At 46.6% G+C, this 21,904-nt stretch overlaps 1 protein-coding gene across 1 annotated transcript in view; it reads left to right on the top strand.

Moving 5' to 3' along the window:
* The window catches only part of LOC147701551 (excitatory amino acid transporter 2-like), an 856,834-nt gene that overhangs the window by 519,576 nt on the left and 315,354 nt on the right, over positions 1 to 21,904 (top strand). Inside the window, exon 6 of the mRNA XM_086930218.1 lies at positions 21,514 to 21,640. Within this exon, the coding sequence (XP_086786344.1) occupies positions 21,514 to 21,640 (127 nt within the window). The remainder of the gene's footprint in view (positions 1 to 21,513; positions 21,641 to 21,904) is intronic.

Raw genomic sequence — 21,904 nt, 5'->3', positions numbered from 1 at the left:
TTCTAAGTTCTAAGTGAGTTCCTTGTGAACGTTGTTTCTTTAGTACAACTGTACTTACCCAGTTTGCCAGGACGGTGCACAGACATAATATCGAGTCCAAAATATCGTTTGGACATAATATCGTGTATTTAATATCGAGTGGACAAAATATCGACAGGACAGAATATCGACTACAAAAATATTGTTATTAAGGTAAGTGAAGTAATATCGACTGTAAAAAATATAGATAGTTAAAATATCGAAGTATATAATATAGATAGTACAATATATCGAATTTTTAATAATATATAATTTTTTATAGTGTATTTTTATGTTATCATATGTATGAACATTGTGTATTTATGTTATAAATAATTATATTTAACGAATTTTGTTTTAATAATTTTTGTGTAATTTTAATCTGTAGCGGGTTGTGGGTTTATAGGGGAATAGGGTGGGAAGTAATTTAATTATAATTAATTAAATATGTAAAATTATTTATTGATAGTAATTAGTAATTAATTGCTAATTATTTATATTTGTTAATTAATTTAAATAAAATTGTTAATTAATTTAGAGTAATGGATTAATTGTTCATTATGTAAATTGAACAAATAGAATTCTGTAGCGGGTTGTGGGTTTATAGGGGAACAGGGTCGGAAGTAATTTATTGATAATTAATTAAATATGTACATTTATTTATTGATAGTAAATAGTAATTAATTGTTAATTAATTTATATTTGTTAATTAATTAATTTAAAATTGTTAATTAATTTATATTAATTGATTAATTGGTAATTATGTAGATGTAACTAATTTAATTTATGTAGCGGGTAGTGGGTTTATAGGGGCATAGGGTGGAAATTAAATTGTTAATTATTAATTAAATAATAAAACTAATTACAATTTTTTTATTTGGAAATAATTGTTATATTTGTTTAAGTTATAAAATATGTATTTGTTAATGTTTAATTAATTAGTATTAATAGGTGATTAATTTAATTAATTATTGTTAAAAAAAATTAAATTAATTATTAATCGATATTTTTTTGTAGATTTTTGAATAATATATGAATTATTTACTTTCCCTAATGTTGTATTCTCTGGAGTGGGAATAGTAATTTTAACCCCTACGCTTTCCAATGCTTTCCCTACTGTTGCACCTACTGAAGTGGGAATAGTAATTTTAACCCCTACGCTATCCAACGCTTTCCCTACTGTAGCACTCTTTGGAGTGGGAATAGTCATTTTTACCCCTACGCTATCCAACGCTTTCCCTACTGTTGCACCCACTGGAGTGGGAATAGTAATTTTAACCCCTACGCTATCCAACGCTTTCCCTACTGTTGCACCCACTGGAGTGGGAATAGTAATTATTACCCCTACGCTATCCAACGCTTTCCCTACTGTTGCACCCACTGGAGTGGGAATAGTAATTTTAACCCCTACGCTATCCAACGCTTTCCCTACTGTTGCACCCACTGGAGTGGGAATAGTCATTTTTACCCCTACGCTATCCAACGCTTTCCCTACTGTTGCACCCACTGGAGTGGGAATAGTAATTTTAGGTTTAAAGCATTTTATTAAGACAAAAAACATAGGGAGAGGGAACAGGAGGTTAGGGCCACATACAGTAAAGCAAGGAAAATAAGCACAGCATTATGAGTGCGATTGTGGAGTAGTCCGCTATGGAAAAGGAAGCAACAGCAAATAAAAAGGCGAAATACATACTATATCTCCATTCTGAGCATAGTCAACACTACCAGTCTGAGCATAGGAAATAATAAGTAATGACACAAAATAGCCCAACCCACCATCCCCTAGAACCCCCCCCCAAAACACCCCAACTCCCCCCACCACCCCCGTCCAACGTTCCACCGATAACACCACCTGCCCCCCAGCCGCACCCCCCCCCCCCTCCGAAACCCAGCCCCCCCACCCCTCCTAGTCTGCTGGAATCACCGGTGGCGTCAACCTTAGAAGCCTGAGGTACCTCGGACAGGTGAGTTCCCTAAATTCGGTAGTCAACAGCGCACAAAAGGGTTGCCACAGCTCATCAAACTGGTCTATCTCCCCCGCTACCATGAGTGACAATTTTTCCATACCCAGCACATGCCAAAGCCTATGCAACCAGCCAGTGATGGAGGGGACCGTGGTAGTGCCCCAGTGAATGAGGATGTTCTGAACCGCTGAGCCCAGCGCAATCGCGATTTGCCTGCCCCTACGGGACTTCAGCGCATACATCAGGCCATTAGGAAGGCCCAGCAATACATACGCCGGAAAGCGTGGTAACTCAATTTCAAAATGCGTGTCCACCTCATCAAGAACTTCCTTCCAATAAGCGGCCAACAAGGGACAATCCCAAAGAATATGTGAAAGGGTCCCCACCTGACCACAACCTCTCCAGCACACCTTGTCAATGTGTCTGTTCATCTCGTGCAGTCTCTCTGGGGTGTAGTACCAGTACGTGGACACCTTAGTGAATGTTTCCGTGAGGCCAGTGTGATACACTGAGTGTCTCGCCCGGTGTGCAATCTGGTCCCACTCCTTGTGACTAAGTGTCCTACCCAGTTCCCTGTGCCATCGTTCCCTGCCCGGGTTATTATAGTGAAACGGAGGGGGCTGTAAGAACTTGTAAAGATCAGTGATCAATTTAGCATCAGAGGCTCGGGTCACCAGCCCCCGCTCATACGGTGTTATCTGACGATCAGCGGTGTCCCGCACCTGGGGTTGAAGCGCCAAGTGTCGGACCTGCATATATCGCAGTCTATCCAGCTCCGTCAGGCAGAACTCCTGTTGAAGCTGCTGAAAGGGGACCACTCCCTCCGACCCATAGATCTGAAAGAGCGCTCGGCAGCCGCCGTCCTCCAATGGGAGAAAGCGCCCGGCTCCATCCCCGGGGAGAAGTCAGGATTATCCACAATGGGCGTAAATGGCGAGGGGAACGTGGTGAGGTCCCGGACCTCGCAAACCGCGTCCCACACCCTCAAGGGAACCCTCGTAACAAAGGAAGTATAAAGGTTGGGGGGGCAGTGAGCGCGGCGCAAGAATGGAACTTCCTGGAGGGTACGCCCTGCAACCGCCTGGTCCTGAAAGAGCCAGTGCTTATCGGATTCCCACCTGCTCCACTCCACAAGGTATCGCAGCTGTGCCGCCTGAAAGTATTTACGGAGGTCCGGAATACCAAGGCCCCCCGCTTCCGGGGCAAGCGTGGAGAGAACCCTCTTCATCCGGGGCTTGCGGCCTTGCCAGACAAAGCGTGAGATGTCAGCTTGCGTCTGTCTGATCCAACCCACTGGAGGCTGGAGCGGCAAGGCTCGGAAAAGATACAGGATCTGGGGCAGAACCGTCATCTTGACCGCTGCGATCCTACCAAGCCAAGACAACAGGCCCTTACTCCAGCGGCCAAGCTCCTCCTTAATCTTCTTACTGAGAGAAGCATAATTAGCCATCACCATCGCTGGCAACGTCGACGCCAACAGAATCCCCAAGTATGGCACCAGGGACGATGACCACTGCATGGGGAAGAGCCGCTGAAGGTCCCGTCTAGTGTCCGTAGCCAAGGACACATCTAAAGCCACCGATTTGCTCATATTCATTTTGAAACCGGCCACACGTGAAAAAGCATCCAACTCGTGGATGCAGGTGGGAAGGGACCTTCTGGGGTCATCCAGGGTCAGCAGGACATCATCCGCATAGAGGCTGACCGTGTGAACATACTGCCCCATCTTGATCCCAATTGCATCCGGGTTGTGGCGTATTCTGTGGGCGAACGGCTCCATGTAAAGAGCAAAGAGGAGTGGGGAAAGGGGGTACCCCTGCCTCGTGCCACACTCGATCGCAAAACTGCGGGAGCTGCACCCATTGACCCTCACCATCGCTGAAGGGTACCTATAGCAGTTGAAAACCATCGAGCAGAATTTATCACCGATACCCAGTTTCTTGAGCACCAGCTCGAGGTACGGCCAATGAACCCTGTCGAAGGCCTTCTCAGCGTCCACCGCCAGTAGCATCCGCTCACCCGGGATCCGCGAAGCCTTCTCCAAGATGTGCGTCACTCGCTTAGTGTTGTCGACAGTTTGCCTGCCGGGTACAAAGCCAGCCTGGTCAGCCTCAACCAGACCGGGGAGGCGCAGGGCCAGCCTGGACGCCAGAATCCCCGTGTACAGCTTGAGGTCGACATTCAGGAGTGAGATGGGCCTATATGAGCCACATAAGGCCCGGTCCTTCCCAGGCTTCGGGATCACCGAAACCGTCGCACTTAGGAGATCTGGTGGGATGGCTCCCGGGTCGGAGAAGGAGTTAAACAGCCGAGCGAGGATAGGGGCCACGACAGGGCAAAAGGTTTTGTAAAACAGGGACGTGTAGCCGTCCGGGCCAGGGGCTTTCCCGTGCTTAAGTCTGGCTATAGCGGAAATTACTTCTTCAACGTGGATATCGCGCTCAAGATATTCCGCCTGAGCGGGGTCTAGCGCCGGAAGGGGTACAGAGTCCAGATATTCCACGGCTTCCCGCGGTGAGGAAGGCTCCCCGGCGTACAGCGCCTCATAGAAACTGCAGAAGGTTTCCGCCACCTCCGCATCACCAGAGACGGCCACCCCATCCGCACCCACGAGTTCCTTCACTACGTTACGCTGTTGCGCGACTCGGAGCCTATGCGCCAGGAGCTTGCCGCACCTATCTCCCCCTGTATAAAATGCATGCTTCAGACGTAACGCTGCGTATTCCGCCCTATCCATGTCCAGCGCTGACAGGAGCTTCCTAGCAGCCTTCAACTGCCTCCAAACCCTTGGAGCACCCGTACGGCGGTGGACCTGTTCGAGCTCCTGGACCTGGGAAGTCAGCTCCTCCCTCTTCCGCTGCCGCTCCCTGTTTTCTGCCGAGGAGACGGAAATGAATTCCCCCCTGAGAACCGCCTTCAGCGCAGCCCACTGTGTCGCCAATGAAGTGTCTGATTTACTATTATGTGCCTGGTAGTCCCGTATGGCCTCCTCAATATGTTTCACAACAGTTTTCTTGTGCAGAAGGGTGTCCCTAAGGCGCCACACTCCCCGAGAGGGGGAGGCCGCCGGCCACGCAAACGCACCTACGACCGGCGCATGATCAGACAAAGCCAGGACCCCAATGTCCGCCGCCGTGGCAGCGGCACGCATCGGTCCACTAACCAAAAGATAGTCCAACCGTGCGTAGGTCCGGTGCGCTTGCGAATAATAGGAGTAGTCCCTGTCCGTAGGGTGGAGTGAGCGCCAGAGGTCGTGCAAATCCATGTCAGCGATTCGGGCCTTCCCGGCTTGGGAAAGTTCCCCAGTCTGCGGGAAGCGCTGCGCCGACCTATCTAATGCCGAATCGAAGACTATATTGAAGTCACCCCCTAGAAGAACATGACGATCTGGGGAGGCAGTGACATCCACCAGCACTGAATCCAAAAAGCGTTCCTGATGATCATTCGGGCTATATACGGAGCCAATAGTAAACGATATGCCCCCCAGGCGGAGGCGGTATGCCAAAAGCCTCCCCTTCTGTTCAGCATATTTATACAACACCTCCCCCTTGAAGGAGCTCGCTATGAGAATGGCCACCCCCGCAGTTTTGGACGCCGCAGAGGAGAAAAACTGGGTGGGAAACCTAGCAGAGCGCATTCTATGGCAGTCGCGGGACAACAAGTGGGTCTCTTGCAAGAGGCAGATATCAGCCTGCGTCTCCTCAAGCAGAGACAAAATCGCCCTGCGCTTATCAGGATTATTCAGGCCCTTAACATTAAGGGTCACCACCTTCAGGGACGACAAGTCTCCCAGAGACCAGGGACGCTATGCTGCGGGCAGGTAACTGGAGGGGGAGGGGCGCAGGGCAGCAGCGCGGGGCAGGTAAAAGTAGGCCAAGCGTGAACACAGGCAACATCGGACAGTTCTTTCCCAACCCCTGAACAACTCCCAACCCCACCCCAAACAAACCAATGGCAACTAGCCAAATACCAACTCAAACAACCCATTGTCCCAGTCAAGTCCCAAAACGGACAAGTCTGCAGAAAGTAGTAAAAGTGGACGTCCGGCCACTCACTTCCCCCCGTTCCCCACCGACCCTCCCTCCAGCCCCCGAACCTGGCACCGAAGAAGCTGTGTCCATCTCCCCCCAAAGTGAGTCTAGGCCGTCAAGGCCACACCGTTCGAGGCGGCCGAGTCCCTGGCCGCTTCTCTCAGGGCACTGGTCATGTCCGCTCTGATGGTGGGCGAGTCAGGCCGCCCAGTGCTCGCCGCCGATCGTCTTCTCGCCGACCTCCGCTGACCTCCTCTATCTGAGCGCTTCCAAGTCGGCGTTGCTCCATCCTCCTCAGTAGCCATGAGCCCCAAGACACCGCAGATATCCTGCAAGGAGCGCAGCTGGTGAAGCACCCCGTTCCAACGAAATATCAAACGGAAGGGATGCCCCCAGGAGTACGGCGTCTCATGTTCACGCAGGAAATCGGTTGCAATCTTGAAGGACCTGCGCTTCGGCAATGTGATGGCGGACAGGTCCTGATACAGCGCCACGGGCCGCTCTCGGAAAGTCAGTGGTTGTTTCCTGCGGGCTTCGGACATGATGCGCTCCTTCAGCGGGAAGTCAGGTAGGAAGGCTAAGATGTCTGGTGGAGGCGCCGCCGACTGACGCTGTCGGCCAACTCTGTGGGCCCTATCAATGCGGATAGGAAAGTCCGCGGCCTCTCCCAGAATCTCCCGGAACAAATCTTGCAGATAGCCCACCAGGTCCGTCCCCTCGTCTGCAGACGGTACACCCCGTACCCGTATATTATTCCGCCTCGACCTGTTCTCTAGGTCTTCGGTGTGGGCCTGGAGTTCAACACATTGCTCCCGGAGACGGAGAACGTCCTGTTGCAAGTGGACAATCTCGTCGTCCCAGCGTTGGGCCGCTGTCTCCACCGTCTCTATCCGCTCGCCAAGGCCCTCCACCTCTCTGCGGACCTCGCGTACCTCACTGGCCACCTCCTGCTTCAGCGTCTGGAAGTCTTCCTTAAGCGAGCTGAACAGGTCTTCCATGAAGGATCTCGTGACCGGGGGCTCTCCCCCGGTCGCGTCCGCTGTGGCCAGGGAGGATCCCGGTGACGGTTGCGCCCTGTCCCGCTGCTGCTGGACCCTGCTGAGCATATCCGGCAGGGTACGGTCCCCCTTCCTCGATCCTCCTCTGCCGGACATCCTTGTCCCGTACACTGTCGCGCTCAACCGAAGAAGGGGCACAGGCCTCGATCACCCCGGGAGTTTCAAACCGCCAGTAGAGTCCCACAATATGGAGCTCTCGGCCAGACAGGGGACCTGCGCCACAGATGACAAAATGGCGGGCCAGTCTAGTCACAGCGAGCCGTGGGCGTCCGACCAAGATAGCAACTGGGACCCCCACTGGGGCAGCCCCGGCTGGCGCGTCCCACTGGAAAGGAGAGCTAAGCAGAGGCAGAGGTGCGGGAGATGACTCCAAGCGACACTGAAGGAGGTCTGTGTCTCCGTCTCCGTGAAGACAAGATGGCGTTTGGGTGGGGCCAAGCAGATCGGCCGAGCCAGGCAATGCCACCGGGGCCACCCAGAAGCCAGGCATACGGGGGAAAGCTCCAACCAGGGCCGTCCGGCTAGAAAGGAGAAACAGTAGATCTGGCTCCAATCCCAAATCGGTCGTTAACTGGCCCCGGGGCCGGGGCTCTCGCCACAGGAGAGGCCACCACCGCAAGTTCAAGCACCACGACACTCACTCGGCAGGTCCCCCGTGCAGTGAATCACACAGCCGACAGCCCTCCGTCGATCCCCGTCGAGCCCCGGGGCGATCCCAACACCAAGTCGCTAGCCATCAGCACCAGGCCCAGCCGAGGCCTCCGGACAGCGCTCCGATCAGCTCCGCCCCCAAGGCGCTCCGTCGTCCTGCAATCGGTCTTTTAAGGTGCTTCTACCGGAGCAATCGGGGCCAAAGTAGCATCAATGCGTGCTCCAGGGTCTCCGCCACACGCCTCTCAGCCGCTGAGCATCAGCGGGGGGAGAGAAGCTGATGAAAAAGGGCTCGAGCCTAGTCGGGCCGGAGGAGCTATGGGAAGAAGCGTCCGCTCACCCCGCCATCTTGGCCACGCCCCCTGGAATAGTAATTTTAACCCCTACGCTATCCAACGCTTTCCCTACTGTTGCACCCACTGGAGTGGAAATAGTAATTTTAACCCCTACGCTATCCAACTCTTTCCCTACTGTTGCACCCATTGGAGTGGAAATAGTAATTTTAACCCCTACGCTATCCAACGCTTTCCCTACTGTTGCACCCACTGGAGTGGGAATAGTAATTTAAACCCCTACGCTATCCAACGCTTTCCCTACTGTTGCACCCACTGGAGTGGGAATAGTAATTTTAACCCCTACGCTATCCAACGCTTTCCCTACTGTTGCACCCACTGGTGTGAGAATAGTAATTTTAACCCCTACGCTATCCAACGCTTTCCCTACTGTTGCACTCTTTGGAGTGGGAATAGTAATTTTAACCCCTACGCTATCCAACGCTTTCCCTACTGTTGAATCCACTGGAGTGGGAATAGTAATTTTTATTCTTTTGTTATTGTACGTTAATAATATTGGCTATTATTTAATTATATTTTGTTACTATATATATATGTTTTAAGAAATATGATAAAATATTTTTTTTTACTTAATTATTTAATTATCATTAGTTAATTTAAGTATTCTTAAGTATATTTTAGTACTTAGTTTTTAATAATAATTTAATTTAATAGTGTTTTTAGTAAAGTCGATATTTTTAAAAACTATATTTTTGTAAACGATATTTTAAATTCGATATTTTTGTACTTACCTGTTTGTAGATAGAAACTCAATATTTTGTCAGTCGATATTTTTTACACAATATTCTTGCAGGTCGATATTTTGGCATTCGATATTATTTCAGTGATCCTGCAAGGACATATGGGTTGCTCTTGTTTTGTTAAATATGCAGTTTTGGATGAAGCCTGACTGAAATTGTCAAGAAGATCATTGTCCTTGGTATGACGAGAGAGCTGTTTCGCAACACATCTATCTCTGATCTTTGCAAGAAAGGGTAGGTTAGTGATGGGGCGGAAGTTGTTGAGGTCATTTACATCTGCAGTGGGTTTTTTAGGCAGATTGATGACCTGCCCAGTTTTGAAGGGAACAGGAAGGGAGCCTTAACAGAGGGAGAGGTTGACCAGAGTGGTCCAATAGGGAAGAGAATGGGTATAGAAGTCAATTGCAATGGCACTAGGGATGGGGTCAAGAGAATGGTTGGAGGGCTTTGTTTTGAGGATGCACTTGAGGAGGACATCTTCAGAGATGGGGTTGAAGTTCTGCCAAATGGTTAGTGATTTACGCTCCTCTGGGTAGGATGAGCGACCTGATCCACAAGTGATTTCACTTTTTCGTCAAAGAATACAGCGAAATCCGCAGCTTTCTTTGTAGAATCCTCTAACTTGGGGGTTGGGGGAGAGCAGTTGGTATTCTTGAGGAGATCAAATAGTTTTTTGGGTCTATTTTTGGCTGAGTCAAGGAGGGTTCTGAAGTGTGATGCTTTCCCAAGGAAGATGTGCTTGTGGTACTTGGATCTTGCTGAACGAAGCATGGCCAAATTATCGGTGGAGGGCGCTTGCCTCCATTGTTTCTCCAGGAGTCTTAGGTGCTTCCTTTCTTCATAGAGGGATTTGTTGAACCAAGGTGCTGAGGGAATGGGCCTTTTGCTTTTGCTTTGGAGAGGAGCGACGTTATTGATTTTGACTGCAAGGACTGAGAGGCATTGGGATGTGAGATCGTCAACATCTAGGTTCGGGTCTAGCCTTGGAACTGACAGCAAAGCTGATTCACAGAGGGAAACGGTGTCAATATTTTTAGTGTCACGAAACCAGTAGGTAGCCCTCTTAGGTTGGCCAAGAGTTATAAAGTGTGCTAGGTGAATAGAGAATGGGCTGAGGAGGTGGTCAGGCCAGTCTACGTGAATAGGGGTAGCGATAGAAAGCATGCCTGCTTTAGAAATAACAAGGTCCAGGATTGAGCCCTTAGAGTGCGTTGTTTCTGTACATTGTTGGATAAGATTATTTGTAGAGAGGAAGCTGGCCAGCAAGTTCATGGAAGAGTCTTGCAGAGAGCCCCAGTGGAGATTGAAGTCACCCATGAAGATCTGATTGTCACTTTGCGAGTATTCGTCACTGATAAAGTCAGTGAGTTCCTCCATAAGCGAAGGGCCGCTGCCAGGTGGGCGGTAAATGACATGGAATCTGAGGGTTGAGCAGTGGTGTAGTTGAAGCTCAAGAGATAGACATTCAAAAGTGCGGAAGGCGCTGATGGGAGAAGCCTTAAGTTTAAGGGAGTTTCTAAAGATGACTGCAACACCTCCCCCAACTTTGATAGGTCTGTCATTCCTAAAAATAGAATAGCCTGTGGGTAATAGGAGATCAAACATAGACTGAGAGGTATCGTTGAACCAGGTCTCCGTTAGGGAGAACATGTCAATATTGTGATGGTATCAGAGATTTCGAGTTTGTGTTTTATTGCAGATCTGCAGTTGTGGAGCAGACATCGCAGCTCTGTCGAGACTGTTTTGGTGACAGGGGCACTTGGGCTAAGGAGGGTGATAGGTATATTGTACTTATATCGGGGTGCACTGGAGGGTTTAGGTGGATGCTAGGTTCTGACAGAAGAGATGGTCGAAATAGTGTAGATAGTTGGGTTACTCGGAGATGCAAGTTGAAGAAGGGTGGCATTCAAGGGCTTGTGTGAGTGAACAATGTTTGCAGATGACAGGTTATGCTTGGCTATGATGTGGTGAGGGGGCGAGGTGCATCTTGTGGAAAGATGAGTTTTCCAAAGGATTTGAGGTGAATGGGAAAGTGAAAATCTTGGAGCTTAAAAGTGAAATGCAAGCTACAAGCTGGGAGATGGAGGTGATAAGAGAGCCTAGCTTATTTTCAAGAGAGAGTAGGGCAGAACACGGAAGGTTGGGTGTCTCGATGGCAGAAGGAGGGGGTGAAATTGGTGGTGGAAGGCAGGGAGAGGTGGGGAGACAGGAGAAGAGTTGTGGTATAGGGTTCATAGGTGGGGAAAGGTGGAGGTTGAGAGCAGGGGTTGGTGTATCAGAGGTGAGAGGAGAGTTGTCTTTGTTGGCGTCGCACGAAGGAAAGGAATTAAGGGCATATTTAGGGGAGATGGGTGCGGATCACTGCGGTGGAGGAGAGGGAGAGGGGAGGACTGTGAGGTGTCATAGGAGTGTAGGAGGTTAGGGGGAAAAGAGGGGAGGTGGTTGGAGAGGTCCTTTTGGCTAGGAGAGGTGGTTGTGAAGGAACGGGCATCTGGCAGAGTGAGGGGGGTTGGGAGAAGGGGAAGTTGAAGAAAGGAAATGGTTCTGCTGGGCCCGATGGGGGGAGATGGAAAGGGTTACCAAGGGGGAAAAGGGGGTAGCACAGCATTGCTGGCGGAGTGGGGGCAAGGCGAGAGGTACAATGGGAATGTGGAGGGAGGAATAAGGGGAGCATAAGGAAAGTTAGCTGGGGAGGAGGTTGGAGGAGGGATGGATGAAAAAAGGGAGTAGCAGGAAGGAATAGAGGGGAGGAGATGAGATTTGAGTACCGGGAAGGTGCAGAATGGACGAGGAGCGTATTAGCTAGTAGTACGGCTGCCGTGATGAAGGGGGGCATACTGTGAAGTGGGAGGAAAGGGAGAGGAGGGCACAATGGAGTGGGAGGGCCGACCTGTGCCTCCCGAGGGTGCAGCCTATTCGAGTGTAGGGAGGTCAGGGGAGGAGAAAGGGAGTAATGGGTGGAGCTAGATGGAGAGTCAGGGGAAAACCCGCTTACAGAGGAGGGGAAGAGGGAGGGGAAGAGGTGGTCAAAGAGAGAGAGACAGGTGTCTTTGCCTTGGATCAAGACAGTACAGTTGTTATAGATTGAGATGGTGAGGGAGCCGTTGAAATACGCAGAGGGGGAAATCTTTAGTTGTTTTCCATGAGGGATAGAGGAGGAGGAGGTGATGGTAAGGGAATTATATAAGCTGGTGGACCAAGAGGGGGTGTCGTGAGTGAAGAAAATTGTTTTTGCGCCTCCCAAAACGACCTTTGTAAAATTGATCAACAAAAAGGGAATCAGGGAAACTTTCAATGGTGTTATGCTTCAATCGTTTTACTGAAGCTTTAGTCTGGCCGGGAGGATAAATGATTTTGTAGCAGTTAATTCCAGCCTTAACTCAAGTGGTGGCCATGTTGGGGAAATGAGGAGAAGGAGTGCGGGGGGGATACGAGAAGGGTGTTACTTGGAAAGCGGTGGTGAGGAAAAGTATAAAGACTAAAAGGGGGCACATATTCAAGACGTCGGATGAGGCAATCTGAACTAATGTGCTGTCCAGGAAGAGAGGTGGGTATTTGTTGGGCCCTTCAACTAGGTATACATGAAGCCAACTGGCACAAGATAATATTTACAAGGGAAATGTTTACATATGAAAGGACCAACTGGACCACTGTCAAAACCATCACGAAGCACAATTAGACAAAGTAGAACAGATCACAAACGAACACCCTATAACCACTAGTGATCACTGTACTTTGCATCAGCCTGTAACAGAAGCACATTTGGCACCAACCGCATTGTACGTCCATAATCTCAACAGACTACTATTGGACCCTAAACTCCTGAGAATCACTAACATCAGGGGCAAAGAGCATAGGGTGGAACAAAATCTGACTAGCAAAATCAAAATATGTCACAACAGCCTCGTCATCATAAGGCCATCTTTAGAGGTGGTCAGAACAGGGTGCGTAAATCATACAACATGAAAAGCATTTCCTAGCGCCACATATACTTAAGAAGGGCCTGGCTCTGTTCAAACCTCGCAGTCTCCCTGACCAACTGGCCATCTCAGAGGGGGACTCAAATGCCCAGAAACCATAATGCTGCACAGCTGTAAAAGGCCTCAATGGAGCAGCTGGCACTACTTGCTGCACAGCTGTAAAAGGTCTAAATGGTGCAGCTGGCACTACTTGCTGCGCAGCTGTAAAAGGCCTAAACGGTGCAGCTGGCACTACTTGCTGTGCAGCTGTAAAAGGCCTAAACGATGCAGCTGGCACTACTTGCTGCGCAGCTGTAAAAGACCTTAATGGTGCAGCTGGCACTACTTGCTGCGCCGCTGTAAAAGGCCTAAACAGTGCAGCTGGCACTACTTGCTGCGCAGCTGTAGAAGGCATAGACGGTGCAACTGGCACTACTTGCTGCGCAGCTGTAAAAGGCCTAAACGGTGCAGCTGGCACTGCTTGCTGCGCAGCTGTAAAAGGCCTAAATGATGCAGCTGGCACTACCTGCTACACAGCTGTTAACAATAGATCGCATAAATGTTCAAAACAATGTACAGGAACTGTTACATAAAGACACTGAGGGTTATAAGGTGTAGGAGTCACATATCGTCCATACTTGTAGACATTATATGTTAGGATTGCGTGTTCGTGAAAAACACAAAGTCAGGATTTAAAAATGTAGCATAGATTGGGTTTGTCTGTACTAGCAAGACTTTGTTACTATCCATAAACCCTTATTTACAAACGGAGAACAACAGACTAGGAAAAAACAATAACGATCTAAACCGATGACTTGCCGTTTGGATGCCGCTCCTGGGTGCTGGTTCATAGCTCACTGTGAAATATTAGGATGCCTGTGAGATATTTTATATATAGCCTCTTTGGGGCCGCTTAAGATGAAACAGATTTACTGTCATGTTTTCAATTTCTTTGCGACAGATTTTTGTTTTTAATAAATGTATAAATCGACGGTCAGCCTCAGCTTCTTGTCTTTACCCCCATTCCTCCACCACACCCTGAACCCCAATTTGTAGTGGTACCCGGAGTAAATGTCTTCTAATGTCTCCAGCAACGCCCGTCTCATTAAATCTCAGCAGCCATGTCCTTTCCGTGTGCTGGAACAGTCCGTGCGGTAAAAGTTCTAATTTTGTAAAACACCCTCACTGGGCACTTCGTACGCAAAGCTGTTAATAATGCTAAACTGGTGACGCCCATCTGCGACAGCTAGTCTCCGATCGTTGCTTCTCAAAACTTTTTGCAATCAGGCGGATCCATTAAAGAAACGCAGACTAGAAACGAAAGTGAAACTTAGCTGTCGTCGTGCTTTAGCCTAGCACTCCGAGAGTTATTAAAAGAAGCAATTTCGGAGCACTTTTTTAGGCAATAAGACAGTTTGCTTATCAGTAACCTCCTTGTTTTCAGTTTTCAGCCCGGCAGAAAAGAACTATCAGCTTTCAAGCTTCTGGTAAGCAAGGAAGTGGCATTGCTGCGTCGACTCACAGCGTTCCAGCGTCGCAAATGGCTGACAGCTCAGAGAACCTTCGCCAGACTTATCGTTGCTCAGACCAGGGGCTCATATACCTGGTGTCCGTACTGGTGGTTAAAAACCTGCTCGCACTCGGCCTGGACCGCAATAGACAGCCGGCAAGGTCGGGAGGAAAGCCTGTGTCCCGTCATAGAGCCCTTCTCCCCATAACCTTCCCTCTGATTTACCTGCCGGTGAGCGGGGCACTCACTCCTTGTCCTCCCGCGCTAGTCCGGTCAGCGGGGCGGGGAGGGCAGCGCTGGGCACCGCTGCAGGCTCCGGGTTCCAGGCGGGGACTCCGCGATCTCCTGGAGCTGCAGCAGCCTGTGCAAACTCGTGTCTTTCCCTTTCAGCCTCGCCTGATCATTTTAGATGATTATCTACTTATTTTGAATCTCGAGCTTGTCCATGCCTCTGTAATGATTGTAATGAGGTTGCCTGTGACTAAGGATAATAAAGATAACCAGTAAGTAGCCAGGCTCCCCACTTCCATACCGTCTTGGAAAACTCTATACCAAACTGCTCACTCCCTTGTCTTCTATATGTTCCCTATAGGCCATCTTGCCACTGTTGATCCCTCATCTAACGACTATCTCTATGCTTAGCCTGAATTTGTCTCATGATCAGCTTAAATGTATCCACAACTTGTCCACTGTGAGCCGTTTGTAGCATCTTTTCCTTGCATCTACATAGTCTCTGGCCTCTCCGGTGGCCTTTTTTAACTGGATTTATTTGCATTGGTATCTTGGATCGTCTCCCTGTTTGTGTGTGAGGCCTCCTAACTGCCACAAGATCTTCAGTCTGCCAGTCCAACCTTTCTTGAAGACCACCACATCTTGGATCCTATGCTATTAGGTCTTAGAGAGCGATACAGCACTGAGACTGCATTGCTAGCTGATGTTGATAGCATCAGGCTCTCTCTAGATGTTGGAGCCCCTGTCATGTTGGTGTTTCTGGATCTGTTGGTAGCCTTTGACATGGTTTCCCACTTCATCCCAACCCGCATACTTCACGAGGCTGGGCTTCATGGTAGGGATCTACATCGACTCAGGGACTTCCTCGCTTATTGAATGAAACAAGTCTGCTTGGACCTTTTGAAGTTATGACTGATGCAAGTGAACAAGGGAGTGCCCCAGGGATGGTGCCTGAGCCCAACTCGGTTTAACATCAGTGTAGCGCCGCTAGCCCAAATAGTGAAAGCATGCTGATTCGTTTCAAAAGCTTTATTCGGTTTGTCAAAAACAACCATATAAGCATCTTATTAAAATACAAAACTATTATTAACTGCCCACATTAAACTCTCAAATATTTACTAAGCAGCATGAGTAACTTTATATGCGACATAGACAAGTTGTATTTCGTGCAAAATCGCAAAAAAGTGCCAAGTGCAATCAATTTTATATTATGTGCAAATTTCGTAATAAAATGCCATATGCAATCAATTTACATTTCGTGCAAATTTGTGCAAAAAATGCCAAGTGCTATCAATTTTACATTATGTGCAAATTTCACAATAAAATATCATATGCAATCAGTTTGCATTTCATGCAAAAAAGTGGGAGATTGTGTCATGCGCAGATGATACTCAACTTCTCACCTACTCCGGCCCTGACCCAGACAAGGTGAAAGGCAAATTGCATGAGGGAAATTTCCTTTTTGATGAATAACAACTGTCTCTAATTAAACCGTGATAAAACAGAGATCAGGCTATTTGGTAAAGCCAAAGAGCTTTAGACAGCTGACTGGAAGCCCCAGAATATGGTCCAGCCCCTGCACCTAAGCAGGTAGTGAACAATCTTGAAGCTAGAGCAATCACTATCCATGGAGGACCAAGTTATTGCCAATGTGGCACCTGTTTTGCCACCTTGAGGCTCTTAAAAAATGCCTTCCCATGGCTTTCAGAGATTGCCAGGAAAACTCTTGTCTAAGCTCTCATCATCAGTCGCCTGGACTACGGGCACACTCTGCTGCTATCAGTAAATGGCACCTTGTTGTCTAAGCTGGAGGTGGTCCAGAATACTGCTGCATGGCTGATTTGCAATCTTCCCTCTTGCGCACACTCGTCCCTGATTCTTAGGAAGCTTCAGTGATTGCCTTTTAGTAAGAATGTCAAATTTAAACTATGTTGCCTGACACATAAGGCCTCCCACAAGGCCTTCTTAGTCTATCTGTCCACACAACTCAATCTTTACCTGCCTCCTAGATGTCTAAGGTTTTTGCATAAGGTGCTTCTGATGACCCCACCCATCCATATCTTAAAACATGGGGGCATCTTTGTTCCTGCCCAGATTTCACTACCTTTAAGAAGAGGTTAAAGATTTGGTTGTTTTAGAATGTCTACCCTTGTCAAGAGCCGCGCAGCGCGAGATACTCCTCTGTGAGTGAGCCAAGCACTTTACCAAGTGTTTGAAATAAATAAATAAATAAAGTTGCTCCTTGCTAATTCTTGTTTTTGAGATTAATATTTTGCTGTATTTTTGCAATTTGTTTCTTCATTTTACACTTACATTTTTGAAGATGTGCTTTTGTTTTCCAATGTTTGCATAGTGCACATATGTTGAAGGCCTTATGATATTGATTGACTGCTAGCCTGCCCTAGAGAAGTAGTTGAGGAGGGGGGCGGGGCACAGGCATGTAACAACCTAGGGAGTGTCAAAGACAATGTAGATCCTGTAGACACAGGGCTTACACCTTTAGGATGTCCCTTACTCCTTACCCCCACTAATAGAGTCAGGTGTATAGAAACCCTGAGAAATCCTATTACCTGTTTTAACATTATTTTGTGGAATATTGCTGGATTACGTTCTAAAATAATGAACGAGGATTGGCTAGGGTATATCAGAGGCTTTAATCTTATTTGCCTCTAGGAAACCTGGTCTAGAGGCACTTCGCTCTATGGGAACTGGTCTTCTTAAAGTCCCCCGGATAAAAAAGGCCAGAATGGGAGGCCGTTCCTTTCGCGTGATGGCAGCCAACAACTGGAACTCTCTCCCACTGAACATCAGACTAGCAGAGACTGAAACAATATTTAGGAAACTTTTAAAAACCCACCTGTATACCCTATAGGTCCTTCACTTCTCCTGCTGCTCTCTCCACAGCGCGGGGACACGCCGGGATGGCGTCACCAGGCGCTTTATAAACCCCCTTTATTATTATTATTATTATATATCTCTGGATGGCTATTGCTCTTTTTGTGTTCCTGCATTACCTTCTGTTGCAGGGAGGACCAAGGGTGGGATTGCTGTCTTTATGTCAGTAGAATATGGATCTATAAAAAATATTTGCATAAACACATCACCCTGGCATCATCTAATCATGATCTTTAATCTAACCAAGGTCAGAATACTCCTGGTGAAAAGTTACCATAACATCTTTGATGCAAATAATTGTAATGCTATTGAGAACCTACATAATGAGATCACAGAAATCACTGGGAATTGGCAGCCATTATGCATCCTCTGGGTAGGGGATTTTAATTGCACAATCTGTAAGCATAGCTTTCAATGTGTGTGTGGGTTGGAAGACACAAAGGGAAAGCCTCAGCCCATTTTGTTTCTTTCATCCAAGAGAGAAGCCTTAAATTCTGTTCTAATAGGGAATGATTTAGGCCCTATAAATTGTTGGGCGAGGGATCTCTCACTGCAGTGGCCCACTTATGTCAGCTGTGGCAGGGCTAGTTCCATTGATTTTATGTTAATATCTAGAAATTACTCGAGGCTCGTTCATGATTTTATGATGGAACCTCATTGCGTGAGTGATCATAACCCCCTTATTGTCTCCCTCAATCTGAATACCCAGGTGGGGGAGGGCAATGATCCCCCTATCTATTACCACCGGAATAAGGGAGTCAGACCAAATTGGAGTAAGACTGATCCCTTCAAATATGAGAGAGACATCATCTTAGCTAGCTCCCTTTCATTAATGGGGTGTTTACAGTCAGACTCTTCCCCAGAGGATATTGTTCGGGAGTTCGGGTCACTTTGCTCAGAGGTAGCCAAGAGGCTGGCGAGGCGTCTGAAGAATGGGGAATCCCAGGAGAGGAGACCCGGTGGTTTAACTTCAATTGTTCTAGGGCCCATAAGGATTTAAAAAGGGCACTTTATGCCATTCCCCACAAAATATAAAACCATAATCTAGGGTAGGAAACCATAACTGAGAAGTTTAGCATGAGAAGGTCTAGAGAGTGCAAGAGCCCTAAGAGACATGAAAAAATGTTGGGAAATTATTAATCTACCATTATTTACTGAAGAAGTCAGGCAGATGGATTAATTGTTAATTGATTCTGGGAGGTGCTTGGGTTGCCCACTTTACTGTCACTTTTAACCCCCAAACTAGAAAGGCTGAAGGAGATTGCAAGGGATTTGCCCATAGATTTGCTTGCAGCTACCCAACTCAGTCTATCTATTACAGTAACTGATGTTGAGGAGGCGTTAGTCCAGGGTACCCGTCTGAAAGTACCAGGTCCGGATGGGGTGCCTCTTGATTTTTTTAAAACAATCCAAACTTGTGGGCACCCCTGTTGACGGATGTATTTAAGGCAGTAATCATTGGTCCAATGCCTTCATCCTGGATGGAGGCAATAGTTCCCGTTTTTAAAAAGGGCAATAGAAGTGACCTAACTTGTAATAGGCCAATCTCGCCTATTGACGCCACAGCTAAGGTACTGGGTAGAGTTCTCCCCGCCTGTTTGGAGAATTGGGCAACTACCACAGAAGTGATATCTAAAACCCAATATGGTTTTAGGAGAAGGCGAGGCACGACTGAGCAATGCCTAAATCTGTAATTAATTATTAAAAAATACGTGAAGGCCAGGAAGGGCTCGATCCACCTGGCCTTCATGGATTTGTCCAGTGCCTACGACACTGTTAACCGGGAAAAATTGTGGGATATGCTGGAAAGTGTGGGTGTGGGAGAACAACTGGTGTCACTCATTCGTCGGCTACACTTTCACTCTTCAGTTTCCATAAGATACATCATTTAAGGGGAAAATATGGACCCAATAGCTTCAACAGAGGGTGTCCGTCAAGGGTGCATCCTAGCCCCTTTTCTGTTTATAATATATACAAATTGTTTGGAGGCCTCTCTGTTAAAAAGGAAACTTGATTTTCCTAAAGTTGGCAGTAAATTTGTCCCCTTACTATCTTATGCTGACGATACAGTGTTAATGGCCACTACAGCGCATAGCCGTCAGAGTTCCCTTGATACTTTAATTGATTTTATGTCAACCCTTCATTTAAAAGTACATTTTATTAAATCATATTTTATGGTATGTGGCCCAAAGAGTACAAAAACCAAGACTTTTGTTGCACGGGACAAGAGAATAGAAAAGGTTGAGAATTTTATGTACTTGGGGAATTTATTTAACAATAAGCTAAGCTGGGACCCACTTGTGACAGCAGGAGCCAATGCTACAACTAAGGCTGTGGAAGGGCTATTCCTCTTTGCATGCAAACTAGGCCATAAGCCTGTGAGGGAAATATTTACCCTTTACAAAACCAAATACCTTTCCATTGCAACATATGGGGCAGGGGTGTGGGGACATCACAGAAACCGCCAGTTACAAATAGTGGAATTTTTTTTAGTAAAAGGCTCTTGATGACGCCTAATAGGGCCCCCAACCGCCTATGTCATGAGTAACTGGGATATTGAGGATCGCCTATCTTGCACTCCTCTTCTCCTAAGGGCTAAAATCTGGCTACCTGTAGAACTAATGTTCTCACAAGAAATAATCACAGATTCTCAAACTTTGGCCAATTCCTTAAAAATACCATGGCTTTGTTTTTTGAAAGATAAATACTACGAAATAGGATTGGGGCACATTTATGATAATCCCGAAAGCATTCCATTGAACGGTAAAGCCATTATCAAAGAGGCGTTTTATTCCAGGGGACATATGCATGGACTCCAACAAGCTGAGATGGGCCTTAGGCACTTGTCTCCTGCCCCTTTGCAATTGCAATATTAATTAACATTTACAACTAACCTGCAGATTAGATTTTATTTAACTAGATTTCTTTTAGGTAGTATGCATTTTCTTTTGGCATTTCCACGCCAGAAAGGCTGAGCGGATGATCTCTCACCTTGTCCGTGTGATAATCTCATAAACCAAAGCACTTTGCACTTTATATTATTCTGCACTTTATATAAGATCGCAATGTGTAAATTCTTAGTCCCTCTGTTAAAGAAAATTTGTCCCTGTACATATGCTGATGGTTTTAAATTCTTGGACACTTGATATTTGTATTGCAGTAGCCAATTACATAAAGGTATCTCTGGCCATTAGAAAACGTTACGAGTGAGGACCTCTCTGAGCTGTTACTGTGTGCAAAGAGTCGCATGTCCCTGGCATTTTAGGAATTGTTCTTAACATATTGTTCAGAATTGTTTATATGATGTGATAAACTTTTTTAAATTTTTATTGGTGTTTTAAATTGATAATATGTTGTTTTTTATTTAGTTTTAAATAATTCGCATTTTTGAAGGTTATATATTTTAGTTAACTTGGAAACCCTGGCGTTCTGCTCAGCGGATACTAAGGCCACTAGAAAAGCACCTTAATTTAGCAATGGATATGGTTTATAGTTTCCTTTTGTGATGTTCTTATGTGTCTGTTTAACGTTTATATGCTGGCATTTGATGCCATTTTGTTGGATTTAGTGAATTAATTTGACTGAAGTATGTAATATTACTGTAAGGCCATCTGTTCTAGGCCGGAAATGGATATGGAGATTTATTTATTATTATTGCCTCAGACCCAGAGTGCCCTTTTTCACAACCTTGGCTTAAAATATTGTTGTAGGTTTCCCAGATTTATATCACAGCGAGCTATTTTCTTAGTGTTGGGTGTGATATATTGTCATGCACTGCCAATATTTTCAGTTTTCTCTGATGTGCTCAATGCATTTGTAGTGCAATTAAAAAAACAATAACATTTGATTTTCAGAAATCAGGTAGCTGATACTGCTTCTCTTGTATAATCTTCAAATTGAAACACAAGTATTGTTTGCGACAGTATACAATACATTCTACTCAAATGTTGTATGAGGGTGTGAGCAGAGTTCTTGTGCAATATATTCCAAATTAATGACCAGCACGTGTTAAATGTCAAGAAAGTAATTGAACTGTTTTCTTTTCAGGATATCTGAGTAATGTTTGCCTCCTCACCCACTTGCACGTTTTGGTTTACCCTTAGGTCTGATTGGGTTCTTCATAGCGTTCGGAATTTCCATGGGGAAGTTGGGAGAACAGGCAAGACTAATGGCTGATTTTTTCAATATTTTAAACGAGATCATAATGAAGCTTGTCAACATGATTATGTGGTAAGGATTGCATCTATTTATTCTTCATGTGGTCGGCTATACAGTATGAGTTGCTAGACAAAATAGCTTTGGATGGTGGCATCTTCATGGAAAGATCTTGCCAATCATTAATGTTATTTCTTTATTAGCAGAAAGCATTTTGAGTAAATGTACTTCACAAACCAGGTGGTTAATAGTCACATAAAACAGTGACTCCTTATTTGAGAAGCCACACACACAGTTACAGTTATGTGATGGCTTTTGCAAGTGCTTGGCTACCTAAAT

This window comes from Lissotriton vulgaris, chromosome 7 (assembly GCF_964263255.1).
Source record: "Lissotriton vulgaris chromosome 7, aLisVul1.2, whole genome shotgun sequence".
Classification (NCBI taxonomy): Eukaryota; Metazoa; Chordata; class Amphibia; order Caudata; family Salamandridae; genus Lissotriton; species Lissotriton vulgaris.
This window is presented reverse-complemented; position numbering and strand designations above follow the sequence as displayed.